This window comes from Lactuca sativa, chromosome 1 (assembly GCF_002870075.4).
Source record: "Lactuca sativa cultivar Salinas chromosome 1, Lsat_Salinas_v11, whole genome shotgun sequence".
Classification (NCBI taxonomy): Eukaryota; Viridiplantae; Streptophyta; class Magnoliopsida; order Asterales; family Asteraceae; genus Lactuca; species Lactuca sativa.
Genome location: NC_056623.2, coordinates 68,085,152 through 68,102,666, shown reverse-complemented (window position 1 = coordinate 68,102,666; position 17,515 = coordinate 68,085,152). Strand labels below are relative to the sequence as shown.

Here is a 17,515-nt window from a genome sequence, read left to right as displayed (position 1 = left end):
CCGTATCTCTTAGTTAGAGGAGTGTGGGTGAGGCTCGTATCTAATAGCATTATTTGAGTATGTATATAGGAATAATTGATAGATTTGGTTATACTTGTTGTATGTGTGATACTTGTATGTATGCTTAGTAGCTGAGTGTGGGTAGGGCCCGTATCTATAACATCCCAAAGATACGGTCTAAAAATTTCATTTTTAATTTATCAATAAAGCCATAAATATCATTCATCATATAAAAATCATAAGTCGTGTATCTCAAAAATATCATAAACATCTGTCAATGTATCAAAATCATATGTCAAAACATCAGAGTAAATCATCCTTGGCTAAACGATGTGGTGTGTGCTATGCAGTCATCCCGAGCTCTTCCCCTACTAGCGGAAGTACCTGAAACCAAAACTGAAAACTATAATCACGAAGCTTAGTGAGTCTCCCAAAACTACCACATAACATACATATAATCACATAATAACATACATTGGGCCTTGCAAGCAACAATGCCCCCCCCCCACGACATCAGACTGAAGTTCGACATCGGGCCCCGCCCGACATCAAGAAAAACTTGGTATACATAATCATATCAATAAATACATATAACATAAGCACATACATGAACATATAAACATTCCTCGGGCTTGCCTCGACATCGGACCGAAATCCGAAAACATAAAAACATTCCTTGGGCTTGCCCTGGCATCGGACCGAAGTCTGGAAACATACAAACAAACACATGGAAGAATCAAGCAGATAAACATTCCTTGGGCTTGCCCCGGCATCGGACCGAAGTCCACTAACATATAAACCTACATCGGGCACAGCCTGACATCGGAACTTAGTCCGACATATGCTAACATACATAAACAGGCCGACATTGCTGCCTTCGACCCGTTCGTAATGGAGGAAAACTCACCTCAAATGTCGGGTGAAATAGCTGAACGTCTTTGCTCCTGCAACCGGCTCTACTTGCGCCTTAAACAGAAACCGTGGCCGACCCTAGAGCATGGGCAAGTTGGGCGACCGCCCCGGGCCTCGCCAAATCTTGGCCCCCCCCCGCAAAATTACAATTATAATATATGTATATATAGGTATAGATGATATAAAATATAATATGCAACATATAAGCAAATACAGAGTTGGTTGAGATGGTTGAAGCATGTTGTTTGAGATTTGTGAGGTTCCTTGTTCGAACCTTTTCTCTTGTATTTTTTGGAATTTTATTTATTAGTTTAATTCAAGGCAAAAGGCCCAAGATCGTGTAGTTAGGGATTAGGGATTTTTTTCTTCTTAAGACGATTTCGGCTTTCCAAGATACGACACTTCAATTTTCAATAAACAATAATGAATGTTTGATGTCTCCTCGTTATACACAATTTCACAACAATTTTCAAGAAAGGAGAAGCATAAATAGGTGAACAAGAAACCAAAAAGCTATCATATTATTTCTCTATTAGTTTGGAGGCTGCTTCACTGATTAAATTTTTTATGATATTCAAATTTGGGTTTCTCTTTACTCTTACTGATGGATTTTTGCCCATGTGGACGGTAATGCCCATGACTCTATTTGGCTCATGATATAGTATTTGTTTATGTGTTTTTCTATGATGATTTGCTCCTGAGGTAGAAGTGTTTATAAGATTTTGCTCTTCATTTTGGGATGATCTATAACCTTGCTGTTGAATTTTTTGTCATTATGGACGGTTTTGCTATGTGTTCTAGTTTTGCTCCTACTGTGGTTTTTTGCCATGTTATCAACTTTACTCATTTCTTTCAATTTGTTTTTATTTTCGTGGTGCCTTCTGTTTGGCTCCCTTGGATTGATTATCAAACTCGTATTCATTGTTTGTATTTAGTTGTGCCTTAGTGATGTTTCTTTGGTGTTTGTTTTTCAAGTTTATGCCTTCTTTACATATAATTTTCTAATTTAAGAGTTCTATTATTTTGTCTAGTTTTTGAATAGGTAAGCTAAAAGAGAAGGAGTAAACAATGAGATGGGTGGTTCAAATGACGATTGTAACCACTTTTATTTTAGTTTGTAAATTTTTATATTGTAGGTCTCACTATGTTAGTTGTAAAAACCAAAACTTTGACAATCATGGTGATTTTGGGTATCATTCATGAAATTTTGTGATGTAAAATATGTATAGACATAGTCGAATATAACCATTTAACCATGCACTTTGATAACGAAAGAAAAAAAAGTGACTAATTGCTTATTGTTTGGCCATCATGAATTCCATCCAATCTGAAGGTCGATAAAAGGGCCTCATTTTTGAATTTGCCCCGGGCCTCAAATTGACTTGGACCGGCCCTGACAAAAACAACCCCTTAGATACCATTCTATACACAAGACCCCTTCACAGGTCAACCTTGATCAAAGTCAAGGTCAACGTCCAGTCAAAGTCAACATCTCGGGTTGACTCAACTTGTCGAGTCATCCCTCTGACTCACCGAGTTTCCATGCTCACCAGAATCGTGTTAAAACGACTCAACTCGTCGAGTCCCTCCTAGACTCGTCGAGTTCTGCCCTTTATAGAGTCAGGACAAATCGTTCTAACTCGTCGACTCCATCCTGAACGCGTCGAGTTTTTCCTTCTACAGGGTCAGGGCATTTCGAACCAACTCGTCAAGTTCCTTTATGGACTTGACGACTTCTTTAGTCTGTTAAGCCATTTTAATGGATTAACCCCCTATTCTTCATATATGAGCTTCAAACTTCACATGTACTCTGAGAATGTCCTTTGAAGGGTAAAGTTTCCAACTTTACCCATTAATACCCTTACTTAATGGATTTAGCTCAAACCCTAACTCTTTAGTACCCAGATCTTGGTTCACAAGCCATAAATACTCCAAGCTAAAGCACACAAACTGAGATTTGGACCTTAGACACTATACGAACATGTGAAGCTTCTACCTTTCTCTCCATGCATGGCCTTTTGGAGCTTAAAAGGCCAAAATGACATCTTATAACTTGCATGGGGCTTCAATGGCCATAAAGTTTGCACCTTTATGCCATGAAAGCCCTCCATGATTCCATATCTGATGGTATACTCACTTGGGATGCCCATTTCCCAAAGGTCATGCTTCTTGGACCAAAAACTCAATAAAGTGATAATAAGAAGATCTAAGAAGTTACTAAGCATGTTTGGGACTTGCTTACAAGAAAATGATGAGGATTCAATGGAGTCTCTAGATCTACTAGCTTCTTCTTGATTCCCTAAGCTTCTTCTTCCTTCACAAGCTTGAACACACACAAAACTTTACTAAAAAATGGCTTGCAAGCTCACAAATGCATTAGGGTTTCTGGATTGAGGGTTTGGGACTTGGAGGCTAGAAATAAGGCCAACATGTGGGGATTAGGATGCTTAAATAGGGTGCAAAGAACCCTAAAATTAGGGTTTCACCCTTGCCGACCTACTCGTCGAGTAGGTTGCTCAAAACCCGCGTCCTTTCTAATCTCTACTCGACGAGTTTGGGGCTACCAACTCGCCGAGTTGCTTTATAAAAATGAATAAATTATTATTTTTCCTGTATGTTGCTATTACTATGTAATGTAATAAACTGGTATAACTATTCTACCTCTGAGTAGTGATAAGAGCTGGTGTAGATAATAGTTGTTTATATTTATCAAGTGTAATAAACCACATAACTAGTACCTTATGGTAATACTTGATGAGTACAAAGAGTCACATAATGAGTGCCTTATGATGATTTAATGATAGCTTGAGTAGCTATAAATCCATTACTATATATTGTGAGTTAAGATAGTAACTTGGATAGATGTATGCATATTACTTGGCAAACCTAAATGATAATGCTTTGTGAGAAATATATTGAGTAATCCGAAAGGCATTATGAAATTTACTATTGTATTGATGATGTGAATGTATGTGTGGGTATATATATATATATATATATATATATATATATATACATACATATATATATATATATATATATATATATATATATATATATATATATATCTGTGTGTGTGTGTTGTTTTAGCAAATTACTCACTAAGATCTCATAGATTACTCATTTTTGTTTAATGTATGCATTTTGGGTTCTGATAGATACATTACAGAAGTTAGGAGTGGTCTCTATGTTGGTGACAGCCGAATCAGATCATTATGTTATTTCTTTTGTTTATGATCATTTTCATAACTTCTTGTATGTGCCTAGTTAACATAAATGTACACCATGTTGTTTTTTAAATTAAAATTGAAATTTTTTTGGTGTAATTCGTGTTAAAAAGTGGGGTGTTACACATAATTATGTGTTAGAACATTAGTGTTATTTATTTGTTGGTGTCAACAACCACCAACAAGCGAGACTAGAAAGTTCATTGATAATGTTTATATGCTGGAGGGTTCTATATATAACGAGGTGCAGTTTGTTTGTACCAAGGAAATTAATTTTTTTTTGGTGTGCTTATCTTGATCGACTTCCTACTAGATGGATTTGAGTTAGAAAATGTGACATCCCCATTTTACAGCCAGAAAAGACCGATTTGTTTATGCTTTGTTTTATAAAATCAGAGTAATCTTTTAAAGAAAATAGTTGCGGAATTTGTTCCTAAAACAAAATATGATAAAAATTATCAAAGCGTTTCTTTATAGAAATGTATTTTCATTATATAACAAAATCTCAGGATGTCATGTTCAATACAGATCAAAAGCATAAACAGAACAAAATAGACCTTACAATGGTTATTCATAAGTACTGACCTATAATCCAAAATCTCTCGTCAAGTTCACCAACTTATACTCTTGTGCCATTACCTGTAATGCAAAGAAAACTGGGTGGGTCAGGCTTGGGAGCCTGATGAGCATATAGGGTTTTCAACCACAATAATATAATTATTATATTTAATCATCAAACAATCAACCCAATTACCCATCCCCATTATCTTCTTTTAGTCTTCCCTAAAGATATTATCTCAAGGGTCATCTCCTATATCATATTTACTTCTCATCTCCTTACATCATATTTCCTTATATGTTTGTTCCTAAGAACTTTTCCTAAGGATCATCGCCTACATCGCATAGACAATACTAATTCGGGGATTACTCTCTCAATATGTGTCTAGCAAGGGTTAGGGTATCATCGCATGATTACGCAGCCACAACATCGCCTGGACTTGTAAATCATAATAAGGGTTAGTCTATCATCACATGAATACGTAGCCACAACATCGCCTGGACTCATAATTCATAATAAGGGTTAGACTATCATCACATGAATACGTAGCCACAACATCGTCTGGACTCGTAATTCATAATAAGGGTTAGACTATCATCGCATGAATACGTAGCTACAACATCGCCTGGACTCGTAATTCATCACCTATTTATCATCACCATTATATCCTCACCTATCTCTCATCACATTTTTTTTATCACACACCAACTATTTCATCTATCCATGTTCTACCCAACATATTTGTAGATATAAATTACATATACAACTTATTTAAAAACTCGTATAAAACATTCATTCATCATCCATCTCAAGTAAACAAACAATGTATAAACACATAGCATGTATTTCATAGCAAATACTTCATATCTATGTGTAAGATGAAAGTGACTATACACTCACTTGATTAGAAGTTGATCGGACAACACTACGACTTGTAGAAGTAGTATTCTTGGGTAGATCTTGAAGATCTTCACAAAAACCGGGCTCTTTGCGAGCAGGTCTTCGGCTCGGGAATCTCACTTCTCGGGATCTTCGGGACTTCGGAACTTGCTTCGGGGCTCGGGAATGATACCGAGGCTTCGGGATATAATTGGCACGCAAAGCGAGGCAAAAACTAGAGAGAAGAAAGAGTTTGAACAAGAGAAAATGGCTGATCTCGGTTTCTATTTATAGGCTGCTGGGTCTGGGATTATGCTGGGCGTAATTTTGGAGTACACTGGGCGTAATCAGTACGTTGGGCGTACATAGAGTACGCTGGGCGTAATCTTCGGATAAGCTTTGGTATGCGTGCCACGATCTTCAAAAATTCATAACTTTTGCATACGAGCTCCGTTTTCGACGTTCTTTATATCCATGCGTAGGTGAGATTATGCTCTTCAACTTTCATTTAGACTCTGTTGGCTAATTTTGAATTTATTTTTATTATATTATTTTTAGTAGGCCGGGACAGGAAAACTCCGTTATAAATTCATAACTTCTTCATCCAACGTTCGTTTCGCCTATCTTTTTATCGTTTCACTACAATTGACGAGATCTTCGATCTTCGTTTAGATTGTTTTGGCTAATAACCGCTCGATCTCAAATCGAGTATTCGGGCTGCATACCGCTAAGTCGAAACTTAGAATAATCATAACTTCCTCATACGAAGTCATATTCGGACGTTCTTTTTATGCACGCTCATGGTTTAACGAACTCTACGACTTTCTTTTAGATCACTAAGGCTAAATATCGCTCTAACGTAAATTTACTATTTACGTCGCGTTGTGTCGTGTCGGTTCTGTCGCAAAACTTCGACAGGTCATAACTTCTTCGTTATAACTCGGATTTCGGCGTTCTTTATATGCACGGAAACCTTGTAACATATACTATAACTTAGTTAAGATTATTCATTATAAATAATCTTTCATCAAAAATCCATTTTTGACGCCTATCGTCTCTAAATTGACTAGCCCGGATCTATGGGCGTTACAGAAAAGGGTTGTGATGTCTTCCTGGGTGTGTGCTATTTGTTCAAATTCGATGGAAACTGTCAATCATGTTCTCTTATTTGAAATGGTTGCTAATATTTGGAGGTGAGCGTTTAGATGGCTTGATTTTGTTATTTTGGACTGGGTGGTGGTTGTTTATATCTTCACTTGGATCGACGAGTCTCACATCAGTTCAGTGAGAAAGGAGTGTTGGAGTCCTTAACTTTTGTGGTTATGTGGGTTGTTTGGAGGTTGCAAAATGAGTTGTTGTTTGGTGATAAACCTCCTTGTCGAGACTTGTTGTTTGATAAGTATTGTAGATTTGTCATTTAATCGGTATGTGAATACGAGCAATAAGGTTTTGGCTAAGTGGACCGATGGGATCCAAAATCCCTTTTTTAGTTATGTGTTTGTAACTGTTTCTTTTCTAGCCTCTTATTAATTTTATAAAATCCATTTGTTCAATATATATATATATATATATATATATATATATATATATATATATATATATATATATATATATATATATATATATATATTTGCATGATAGTAGAACTCTATTATATAGGGGAAAAATATTTTGAACACATACATTCTCAAGCGATTTTTATTAGAAAAATATCAACATAATAGACATATTATAAACTTTTACATTGACAAAATATTTATTAATTTATTTTAGGACAACTGCATATACTCTAACAAAATTTATAGTTATCACACATATGAGACCTGAATCTCCATCGATTTTGTTTATGATCATCATTTCAACATCATATCTCAACAATAAGTAGAGATGAAAATGGGGTCGGGAAATGACAGAGACCCAATCTCCATCCATGTATCTTCATTTAAATTTCTATCATCATTCCCATCGGAAAATATAAATGAGTCGCTATCCCCACCGCTATTGGGGATTATAGAGAATCAGAGATTTTTTTTCTATTTTAGTATGAAAACTTTTATATAAAGAAAAAATATAAATTTCAATTTTACCTACATAAAATTAAAGATTTTACAAACTATAAAACTATTCATAGATTGTATAAAAACTTTAAATTTTTTTCTACCAAATTAAAATACATACATAAAAAATAAGGTAATTATGAAAGTGATATTTGAGGTAACAATAGATAAACCAAAGATAAAAAATTATACATGAGATTAAATTAGATAAACGAATAAAAAAAAATTATAATTCAAACCAAATAATTATAATGAGTTAGGTTCCTTGGATCAAATTTTAGGTGTTGTAAATTTATACTATAAATATATGTTTTGTTTTATTTTTATATATATTAATATGTACCGGAGTTGGGTCTTCGGTCGAAGAATAGGGGCATCCTCATACCTGTTTTTTATTTGGGTATCTCCATCTTCATTTCTGATCAACTTAAGGATTCAACTGACAAACCGGACGCGGGTTTTGGATTCCCATTGGAGATTTTTCCATCCCTAGCAATAAGTCCTTCGTTTCTACAATTTATATAAGAGAAATTAAATATCCTCCTACGTTTTATTCTACCAATCCTCCTACCTATTTAAATGATGACCTTTGTCATATTAGTATCCTAAAATATCATTAAATCTCATTAAATGAGCATTAAATGTTAAACATTATAAAATCAAAGGGGGAATGTAATAAATCTGAAAGCTCAAATTTTACAGAAAAGAAAAAAGAAAAAAAGAAAAAGAAAAAGAGAAAGAGAAGAAAAAGGAAAAAAGAAAAAGAAAAAAAACTATCGACTCTTTTATCCCTTTCGACGAAACCTCAAAAACATCTTAAGAATGGCATCAAAAGTCTCCATCATAATTCATTTAAAGTTTCCAGAAAAGGGAAAATGCTACCCACGTTGCGTACCAAACAAAGGCTTATATTAATTTAAAGCCTTCTATTTTAAGTATTGTAGTGAGGCTGAGGTAGCTTCCAGTTTTATTATGCAACTTCCAGGAAACATCATTACTGCCATGAATTTCCTCAACAAAACCAAACACAACACCAAGAAGAAATCATGATCTGTAACTTCGTTGGCATCTCCCCTACCTTCTTTCCTCGAATCCATGGCTTCTTTTTGTCTATATAAACATACACATATCTCATCTTCTATTCCACGATTAACTTTGCCTATACTATATAGTACTCTGAAAGAAAAATAACTCATGGGTTTGAAATCTGGAAACTTTGTTGTTGAATTCGAGGATCATTTCCCATCCATGGTGGAAAAGTTGGGTGCCGAAGGATTTATGAACGAACTATACAAAGGGTTTGAGTTATTGGAGGACAGAGACACGAAAGGGTTCATAACATTTGATAGCTTGAAGAGGAACGCATCTTCGCTGGGGTTGCAGAAGATGAACGACAATGAATTGAGATATATGGTAAGAGAAGGTGATGTTGATGGAGATGGGAAGTTGAGTGAGATGGAGTTCTATGTTCTTATGTTTAGATTGAGCCCTGGGTTAATGGAAGGGTCACTTAGATGGTTAGAAATTGCTGTTTTAAATGAACTTTAATGTAGTTTTACTCTTAAAAATTTTAATATATTCTTATATATAACATGGTGCTAATAATTTATTATGGTGTTGCAAGATATATATACATGTCTTCATGTACCAAACTTTTTGTACATTAAAACATTCATCAATAAGTCGGTTCGTAGTTAAGATAACAAAGATAAGGCTTCAAACTACATACAGACACGTATCCCCCTATTTATTACCAAGTCCTTTTTGTAATAAAATGTTTGATCTATATACTCAAGCAATTAGCCGTTCTAGCTCAGTTGGTAGAGCGCGTGGCTTTTAACCACGTGGTCGTGGGTTCGAGTCCCACGGATGGCGCGTTTTTCAGTTTGGCCGTAAAGTTATTTTTCTGGTTTTTATTTAATAGAAAGGTATTTCGTATATGTCATTATTGAATATAAAATATTATATTTGTTAATTTTAATTTTAAATATAATATTTGTTCAAATCTTACTTTTAAATATATTTATAATAAATTTTGTTTTTTATTGTTACAGTGATTTTCACTAAAATCAACCCGAATTTTTTTTTTGATATTTTGATCTAAAATCAATCAGGTTGTTGTAATGCTAGATGTATTGCAAATGTGGTGTCTACTTTGTACCGCTTATTGTTTTGTCCATATGTTTTATGTACTCTTGTGTGTGTGAAAAGTTGCTAAACATAATTGTACGGACGACCATTTTGATCCGATGGAACTGGATCTGATCGAAAAAAAAGCCGAAACCAAGATATTCAGTTCGATTCTGGATTCTCCATTTCCCACTAAATCAATTCTCGGTTCTTCAATTCTTGTTCTAATTCAAATCAGGTCCGAAACTGAACACATCCCTAATTAAAGAGCACACTTGTAGAATCGGAACTGGAACCAAAACCAGGGTATTGGTCTGGTCACGATTCTCCAATTTCCACTAAATTGGTTATCAGTTCTTCGGTTCTAGGTCCGGGTCCGGACCGATGCTCAACCTACATAATCATTGCTTATTGCTCATTCTAATATATTAACATGTTTATGAAAGATAACAAACCGGTACAACTAAAACAAGATTAATAAAGGATTTGAGAACATGATTTGTATTACAAGCAGGTATATATGATATTTTAAACTTAGATTTTTAATACAGTTATAACATTCTATTGAGAAGCATAAAGATTTAAAATGATTATAGAATGTCTAAAAACAAGCATTTGGGTAAATTTGATATTTGAATGTTTATGAAGAGTATATATATGATATTTAAAATTAGGTAGAATAAATATGATATTTTAATTTTTAAGAAAAGTATATACAAATTTCTTTAAAATTTAGTATAAGAAAAAAGAAAATATTACAAACTTATATGAGACAAAGAAGAAGAAAATTATGGAAACCAATTGTTTTCTCTGTGTATTGGATGACATAATTATAAGATAGAAATTAAACTGTTTGTATAGTTGGATTTCTGTGAAAAATAACCAAAAAGTTGTCGCAACAAAATATTATTGATTATTGGTGATATCATTATCATCAACTATTTTATATAATTAAAATTAATGTGTTAAATTGGAATTTATAATTGTGTTCTAATATGTACAGGTTAAGTATGCAGAGTATACACTTGTATATAACATGAGTTTGAGTGAGAACATAAAGAAAGGTGGGTGTCAACTGTACACAATTTTAGACTCGGAATGAAGTGGAAAATCATTAGAATAAAGGGAGCTGGAAAAACATACAAAATGGAGTTAGCTCGAATGCAACTTACACTGCCAGGGAGCCAAAGTTGCTTTTGATAACTTTGGTCAAACAACTCAAGTTTTTTGGGCAATTTTTTAAGAAACTATTTTTCATTTTTCAACACAGTTATCAACATCTTATCCAATTATTGGGTAAATAGGTATATTTACTCATATATCATTTATTTTTAACTCTCTTACAAAACTGATCGTACAATCCATATACTCTCTCTAGAACTTTGCTATTTTGTGCCTGAAACACCAAGTGTCCTACACAATATTTCAGATTGAATTTGTTATTAACCTAGACATATGAAAGAAATATCAATACAAACATTGATCTACACGATCCGTGAGGTATCCACATATATGGTTACCAAACTTTGTTTCCTACCCTATTTGCTAACAAACATATCATTAAAATAAATATAACTACAGTTATTAACTAAAATAATCATAAAAGTTGAGTTCATTATTTGTTGTTTGTATCAAGAGTTGCATTCATGAAAATACATAATAAATATCGCAACGATTGGCGTGAACAGGTTACCATAAATAGATTGGCATCGGACCAAATCCAATGTCTCTTTTAATCAACTTCCCCAGTGATTATGTGTGTTTATTTTTAATTTTTGATGCGTCTTTGTTGTATGTATTGTTTGAATTGTAGTGATGGAAAGAGGGAGTGGTTGTTGATGCTTTTAAGGGGGTATTTGGCCAAACTTTTAAAACAATTTATTAGGTTCCACATCACTATAAGTTAAAAAAGTGTTTGGATGAAAATAACTTATTTCGATAGGAAACCTCTAATAAGTTATTTTTTCATAAGTTACCCTACACTTACTTATTATAAGCTAATAAGTAATAATTTTTTTTTTTCAAACACCCTCTAAATCATTTCTTCATTTGTGGTATGCATGTATGTTAGGTATGTTAAGTTGTATGTTTTTTTTTAAATTTTCGTGGGAGATTTTGGGTTCTATGAAAAAAAAAGTAAGTGGTAATTTTTATTTGACAAAACCTCATAAACAATGTATGTGCTTTCAAGAAATATGAGATATAGTTGTGAAGTTCAAAAAAAAACCTCAAAACTTTTGACAACTGGCATTTGGTATTTGGGCGCATTTGGTATCACTAACCCTAAAGGCCTAAACTTCAATTAACCACTCGTCGACTGCCTTAGCTCCTCCCAAAATCGCAAAATACCTCCCCCTTCCCCCCTCCGCTATCAACCGTTTTCACCCCCACCACTAATCCAGACGATAAGGGTCTATGTATTCACCCCTTCCCGCTACTGTCCTTGATCAATTTTGAATGAGCCGCTGCCTAAGAACATCAATTCTCTAGATCATTAGTTACTCGTTTATTTGGGTTAATCGATCCAATTCGGAACCGGTAAACTCTAGATCTCCAGTTGCTCGTTTATTTGGTCTATGTATTCACCCATTCCCCTTACTCTGCCATTAGTTTCAGTTTCAGTTTCAATTTCCTCACATAGGATTTGTTCAGAATCTGATGATCCTCCCTGGAATCACCTTGTGGTATTTTGAGTTGAAAACATTGATAGTTTGTTGAATCTTTTTTTTTCTTCTGGGATTCCATTGAATTGTGATCTTGACAGCTTTCCTGATTCCATTACATGAGAGTCTTGTTCTTTCAACAAACCCATGATCTGTTTCATGTCGAATAGGATTAAGAAAAATAAGGTAAGGAATGATGGTGATTACATTTGGTTAACATGTTTGCTTAGCTTGAATGACCGGAATGAGTCATTCAAACCTCTTGTTTGTTGGTATTATGTACTATTAGAAAACTAAATGAACGTATATTGGTAAATAAAAAAAGGATAGATATTTTTTTTACAAATAAAAAAAGAGACAATGATTGCTTTTTCATCTTAAACTAAATTTCTTCTCATCACATATAAATAGGATCCATAAAATCAAAATATCAGGTGAAAACAAATGGGTTTCTACTTCTAGGTTTGTAATGTGGTTGATATGTCTTTGTTTTGTCACTATTTTAGACATTTGACTAATAATCATATACACTTGCTTTATTCCACTTCATCATTTTGCAAATCATCAATGTTGGCTTGGTTTTCAGGATGATAATAAAAATTCCAGAAGTGACAATAGAAACCCCTGTTCAAATGATGATGATGATGATTTTGGCCTTATTGACAATAACCATTTAATTCCATTACAAGTCGCATTATTATTTGATTCCATTCCAACACGCATAGTTATTCGATTCCATTCTGGGTTAACTAAAAGCCCATAGGTGCAACATCAAGGTTAAATAACCATCACTTAGATTATAGATTCATATGCTTGACATTCAAGCAAAGGTTTTACAACATGAAAACTTTGATGTTATACTACTCAAACAAGAAAAATCCGTAAATATCATACAAAATGTTCATTCATTGATTAAAAAAAATAGTTGAATTCGATGGCATGATGTTAAAGATTATTTACAACTACATACAAAGTATCTTCATCACCTTAATAGCTTTGACTACAGATATAAAAATCCCAAGGCTCATAATATTGAAAAAATGTATAGCTTTTCAAGAAATATCATTATACCCTCTAGAACTAAATTTCTCCTTAAGTACATTCTCATTATCATCAAGTATACCAATCACTCTCTCCTTAAGAAGCTCAATAATGAGATGAAATATACGTATTTTGACTTGACCTCGTCTAGGTGGAAGCCTTGCATGCTGTTTCGTTAAACCCAAGCTTTTCGACATGTGTGTTTTTTTCTAAAATTAAAGATTCAATCTTGGAGGAGATAATTTGATGTGTTGAAGTATGAGGACATATATATACACATAAATGCATTGGTCCTTGGTACTACATATATACCTTGGAAGACACGAAATTTAAGTGGCAATAATAGCTACATTTCTAACTTTTCACACGAGATAATTGGATTATTGGAACATTAAGAGAATAAACAACATGATGTTTTGAGTCAATTCAAAGTGTTGACAAAAAAGGGAAAGAATAGTCGCATGATATATCCAACATGTTCCCTTTGACAAGGGCTACCACCCACCAATGTCCCTTTGACAAACAGATTATTGTTTTCTTAAACATAGTATAGAACAGAAGCTTCAAGAAATCAAAAGTGTGAAAAAATATTGGAGAAATCAAAAGGAATCGGATGGGACCCACCTGTTCTTGAGGCTTTTGACCAGGTACATCATACATGACAACATATCATCTTTGGTTCACGTATTCAATATATGACAAGGAATTGAAATTTTGAATTCCTTACTTTAGTGTTTTTGGTTGTCAAACTAAATATTCAAGTTGCGGGAGATTCCTTCAAAATCCATGTTTGGGGGATTTCATCATCGTACGAGTGGTAGGTCACAATTGAGTTTCATTGTTCATATTTCCATCAAAAGAATAAATTAGAACGTAAACACATTCTTTTATTGTCTTATGCATTGCTATTATAGCAAAATAAATTTGATTAAATTCTATTCCATTTTCTAGCAACAAACACATCAAAGATTGCAACTCCTTCATATTTTCAATTCATCCAAATTACAATTCTTTTCACTGATTTCACTTCTTCCAAAAGCATTTCTAATAGTTAGAGACAAAAACTCAAATCTCTAATCCAAAATCATGCTCTAGATGTCCATGACTCAACTTTAAGAATTATCTACATGTCCACAGCCACCAAAAAGGTAACTTGTCACCTTTACCCAACTCATTATCTTTGGTAGATATGAATAAAAATCTATGAGAAAAAGTAAAGTCGCTTTTGCACAATCATGCATATGTTATATGTTGTCAAAAGTGGTGACTGCCTTTGAGCCGGTGAATAGATTTTCAAGAATAGTACTAAAAACCCGAAGCTTCATAATCTTAAAAAAATGAACTGATTTTCAAGAAATACCATACTCTCTAGAACTAAATTTATATATTAGTTTACCACTATGATTACGTTATTGACATAGTCACGATTTTCAAGAATCATGCATTCAATATTGGAGGAGAGATTCCGTGTGTTGAAATTGGATAATGATACCAATTTATCTAATTAACCACCACAATGATAACTAAAACACGAAGAGAATAATTAAAAAAATCAGAAGTCAAGTCAGTTTAAAACTTTATAAAACCCAACATGTTGTTTTCCTAAAAGCAAAATGCAGACCAAAAGAAAAAAGAGACATCACTAGTTTGCATATAATTCTTTACGTAAGACCTACGATAATATGAAACTCAAACTTTTTAAGCATCAACTAGCTAGCAGTTTAGTTTACTGATTACAAGAGCATTAAAGAACAATCTTGTTAACACTTCACGACATTTGGATCATGCATCAATAGCCTTGAAATCTTGCAACTCCTTAAAGTTCATCCATGGCTTCACCAAAACTTTAGCTTCATATACTCGACCATCTTGTGCCTCCAATGTCAGATAGTACATCTTACTAGTCATCACCTGCTTTCTTGCCTTTACCAATCTATCAAACTTGATTATGCAGTTCTGCATACAAAATCCAAATAATTCATAACTAATATAGAATCCATACATGGTTCATTGAACTCATCTCTCGATTTCCTTATAACAATAAACATAAATATGATCATATAGTTAATTTGTTCCAATCATAAAACCGAATAATTTAAATCTGTGTTATACGTTCCTCGAACTTTCGATAAATACATTTCAAACTGGAGACGAATACTAATCAATTACTTACTGAAAAAGCAAACATGTATTCGATCGTTGATTATCAAACATTCAGAATCAGATCAATATTGGAAGGCTCGATCGTACAAATCAAGAAACAGTACGTACCACATGTTCGCTGTGTTCTTTGACGGCGAATCTGGCGAGGTTTTCGATCACGGTCGCGTTTAGGCATTTTCCGGTAATATCACGAATTCTACCTGCCTTTTGCACGTTTATCACATCATCACAATCACATTCACCTCTTTCAATCCCCAAATAAAGATACGTCAAAATCAATAAGATAACGATCATCAGAAATGATTCAACACTTTTAGGTTTCATGGTTTCGAATGGTGCGTCAGTGTCTGTGTTTCCTAGCAAAGAATGAAAGTAACGAAAAGGATTGAGAAGAATGGAGAAAAATGTATGAACTTTTATACAACATTTTAATTTATTTGTAAATCCTCTACTATAATAAAAGATCCTCTACGGCTTTTCCTAAACTTTTTTCCCGCTCCTTTTTTTTATTGTCAAATACCCAAAATACCCTTAGTTTCTCTATTAAAAACTGCTTTCTGCATTGAAACATCCTGTTCTGCCCTGTTGACTGGATATATCCATGCTGTCCGATAGCTATAAATCCGTTAAATAAGCTAATTGGATATATATTACCTTTATATTTTATATTTTCTCCACTTTTGATTGTTAACTGAAAATCTGGTCACCATATTTAACTGAAAACATATCACAGCCTTATTTAATGTGATAAACATAATATCTCCAAATTTTAATAAGATTTTTAACGATTTTCTTGGTTAATCTCATTGTATTTCAAATAAGTAATTCTCACCTTTCTCAAATTTACCTTCACAATTCCGTCCTTTAACATATTTGTGTCTCTTCTTTTGTTCATTTTCCATAATATACTTGAAAAATATTCACAACTTGAACATTAATACTACAACTTAAAAAATATGACCATTCCTGCAAAAAGATCCACAACTTCTTCATGATCATATCATATCAATAAAGTATTTAGAATCCCATATTTTCTTCTATTTACCATTGAATATCTTTACGTGGAAACAGATTTATCGATGCTTCACATCTACTTTTTTTTTTTACATACGAACTTCTTATAATGCTTCACATATCTTTATTGTTTTATTCAATCATGCCTTTATTCGTTAATTATTTATAAATAAGGAATGATGTCTAATTTTGCATATCGAGTGGCATTAAGGGATTGCGCTTTGAGCCCACAGTCTCCCGATTGGATTGCCCCTTGGGTCCACAGTCTCCCGATTGGGTTGCCACTGACCCGGTCTATGTTGACATATGCAACATATAACCATATAACCAACAAGTACAAGTAATCATAGAGATCTATCAATCAAACATATAACCAACATACGCAGATACTCATACAGATCTACCAGTCTAACATATAACCAACATAACACCATCCTATATATTAGGATACATAACCTATTGGGTCAACATTGTTGCCTTCAACCAACAAGTATAGTGAGGAAAACTCACCTTACAGTCTAAAAGATAGTCAAACTGATCACTGCTCTAAAGACTGTCTATACAGGTCACCTATGCAATAAATAGGGACCCAGTCTCAATTTACTATTCAAATTACCCCAAAATGACCTAAAGTCAAACTTTGTCAAAGTCAACAGTCAATGGTCAACATTCAACGATTAAAAGTCAAAGGTCAACATCAGACCGAGTGCACCCTGCATACTCCAGCTCTACGTCCTGTATAGCGTGTTGCTTGGTTTTTAGATGGCAATTCAAGTAGGGATGAGCATAGACCGGTACCCGGCCAAATATACCAGAACCGGAACCGGCGGTTCCTAGGATATTGGAACCGGAACCGGTTATATCAGTTCC

General features: G+C 33.8%; 2 protein-coding genes and 1 non-coding gene across 3 annotated transcripts; 2 read left to right on the top strand and 1 right to left on the bottom strand.

Moving 5' to 3' along the window:
* Positions 1-8,555: 8,555 nt before the first annotated feature.
* On the top strand, positions 8,556-9,243 carry LOC111915187 (calcium-binding protein PBP1). Its single transcript, XM_023910858.3, has one exon. It carries the CDS (start codon positions 8,829-8,831, stop codon positions 9,180-9,182), a length of 354 nt encoding a protein of 117 aa, XP_023766626.1. The 5' UTR covers positions 8,556-8,828; the 3' UTR covers positions 9,183-9,243.
* A 193-nt stretch (positions 9,244-9,436) lies between these two features.
* Positions 9,437-9,509, top strand: TRNAK-UUU (transfer RNA lysine (anticodon UUU)). The gene has a single exon. It is a non-coding gene; the product is annotated as a tRNA-Lys (tRNA).
* Positions 9,510-14,931: 5,422 nt separating this feature from the next.
* LOC111915173 (cysteine proteinase inhibitor A) lies at positions 14,932-16,014 on the bottom strand. The gene is made up of 2 exons (XM_023910849.3): positions 15,740-16,014; positions 14,932-15,424 (listed from the first exon to the last, which is right to left on the bottom strand). Exons 1-2 carry the CDS (start codon positions 15,953-15,955, stop codon positions 15,251-15,253), a joined length of 390 nt encoding a protein of 129 aa, XP_023766617.1. The 5' UTR covers positions 15,956-16,014; the 3' UTR covers positions 14,932-15,250.
* Positions 16,015-17,515: the final 1,501 nt, after the last annotated feature.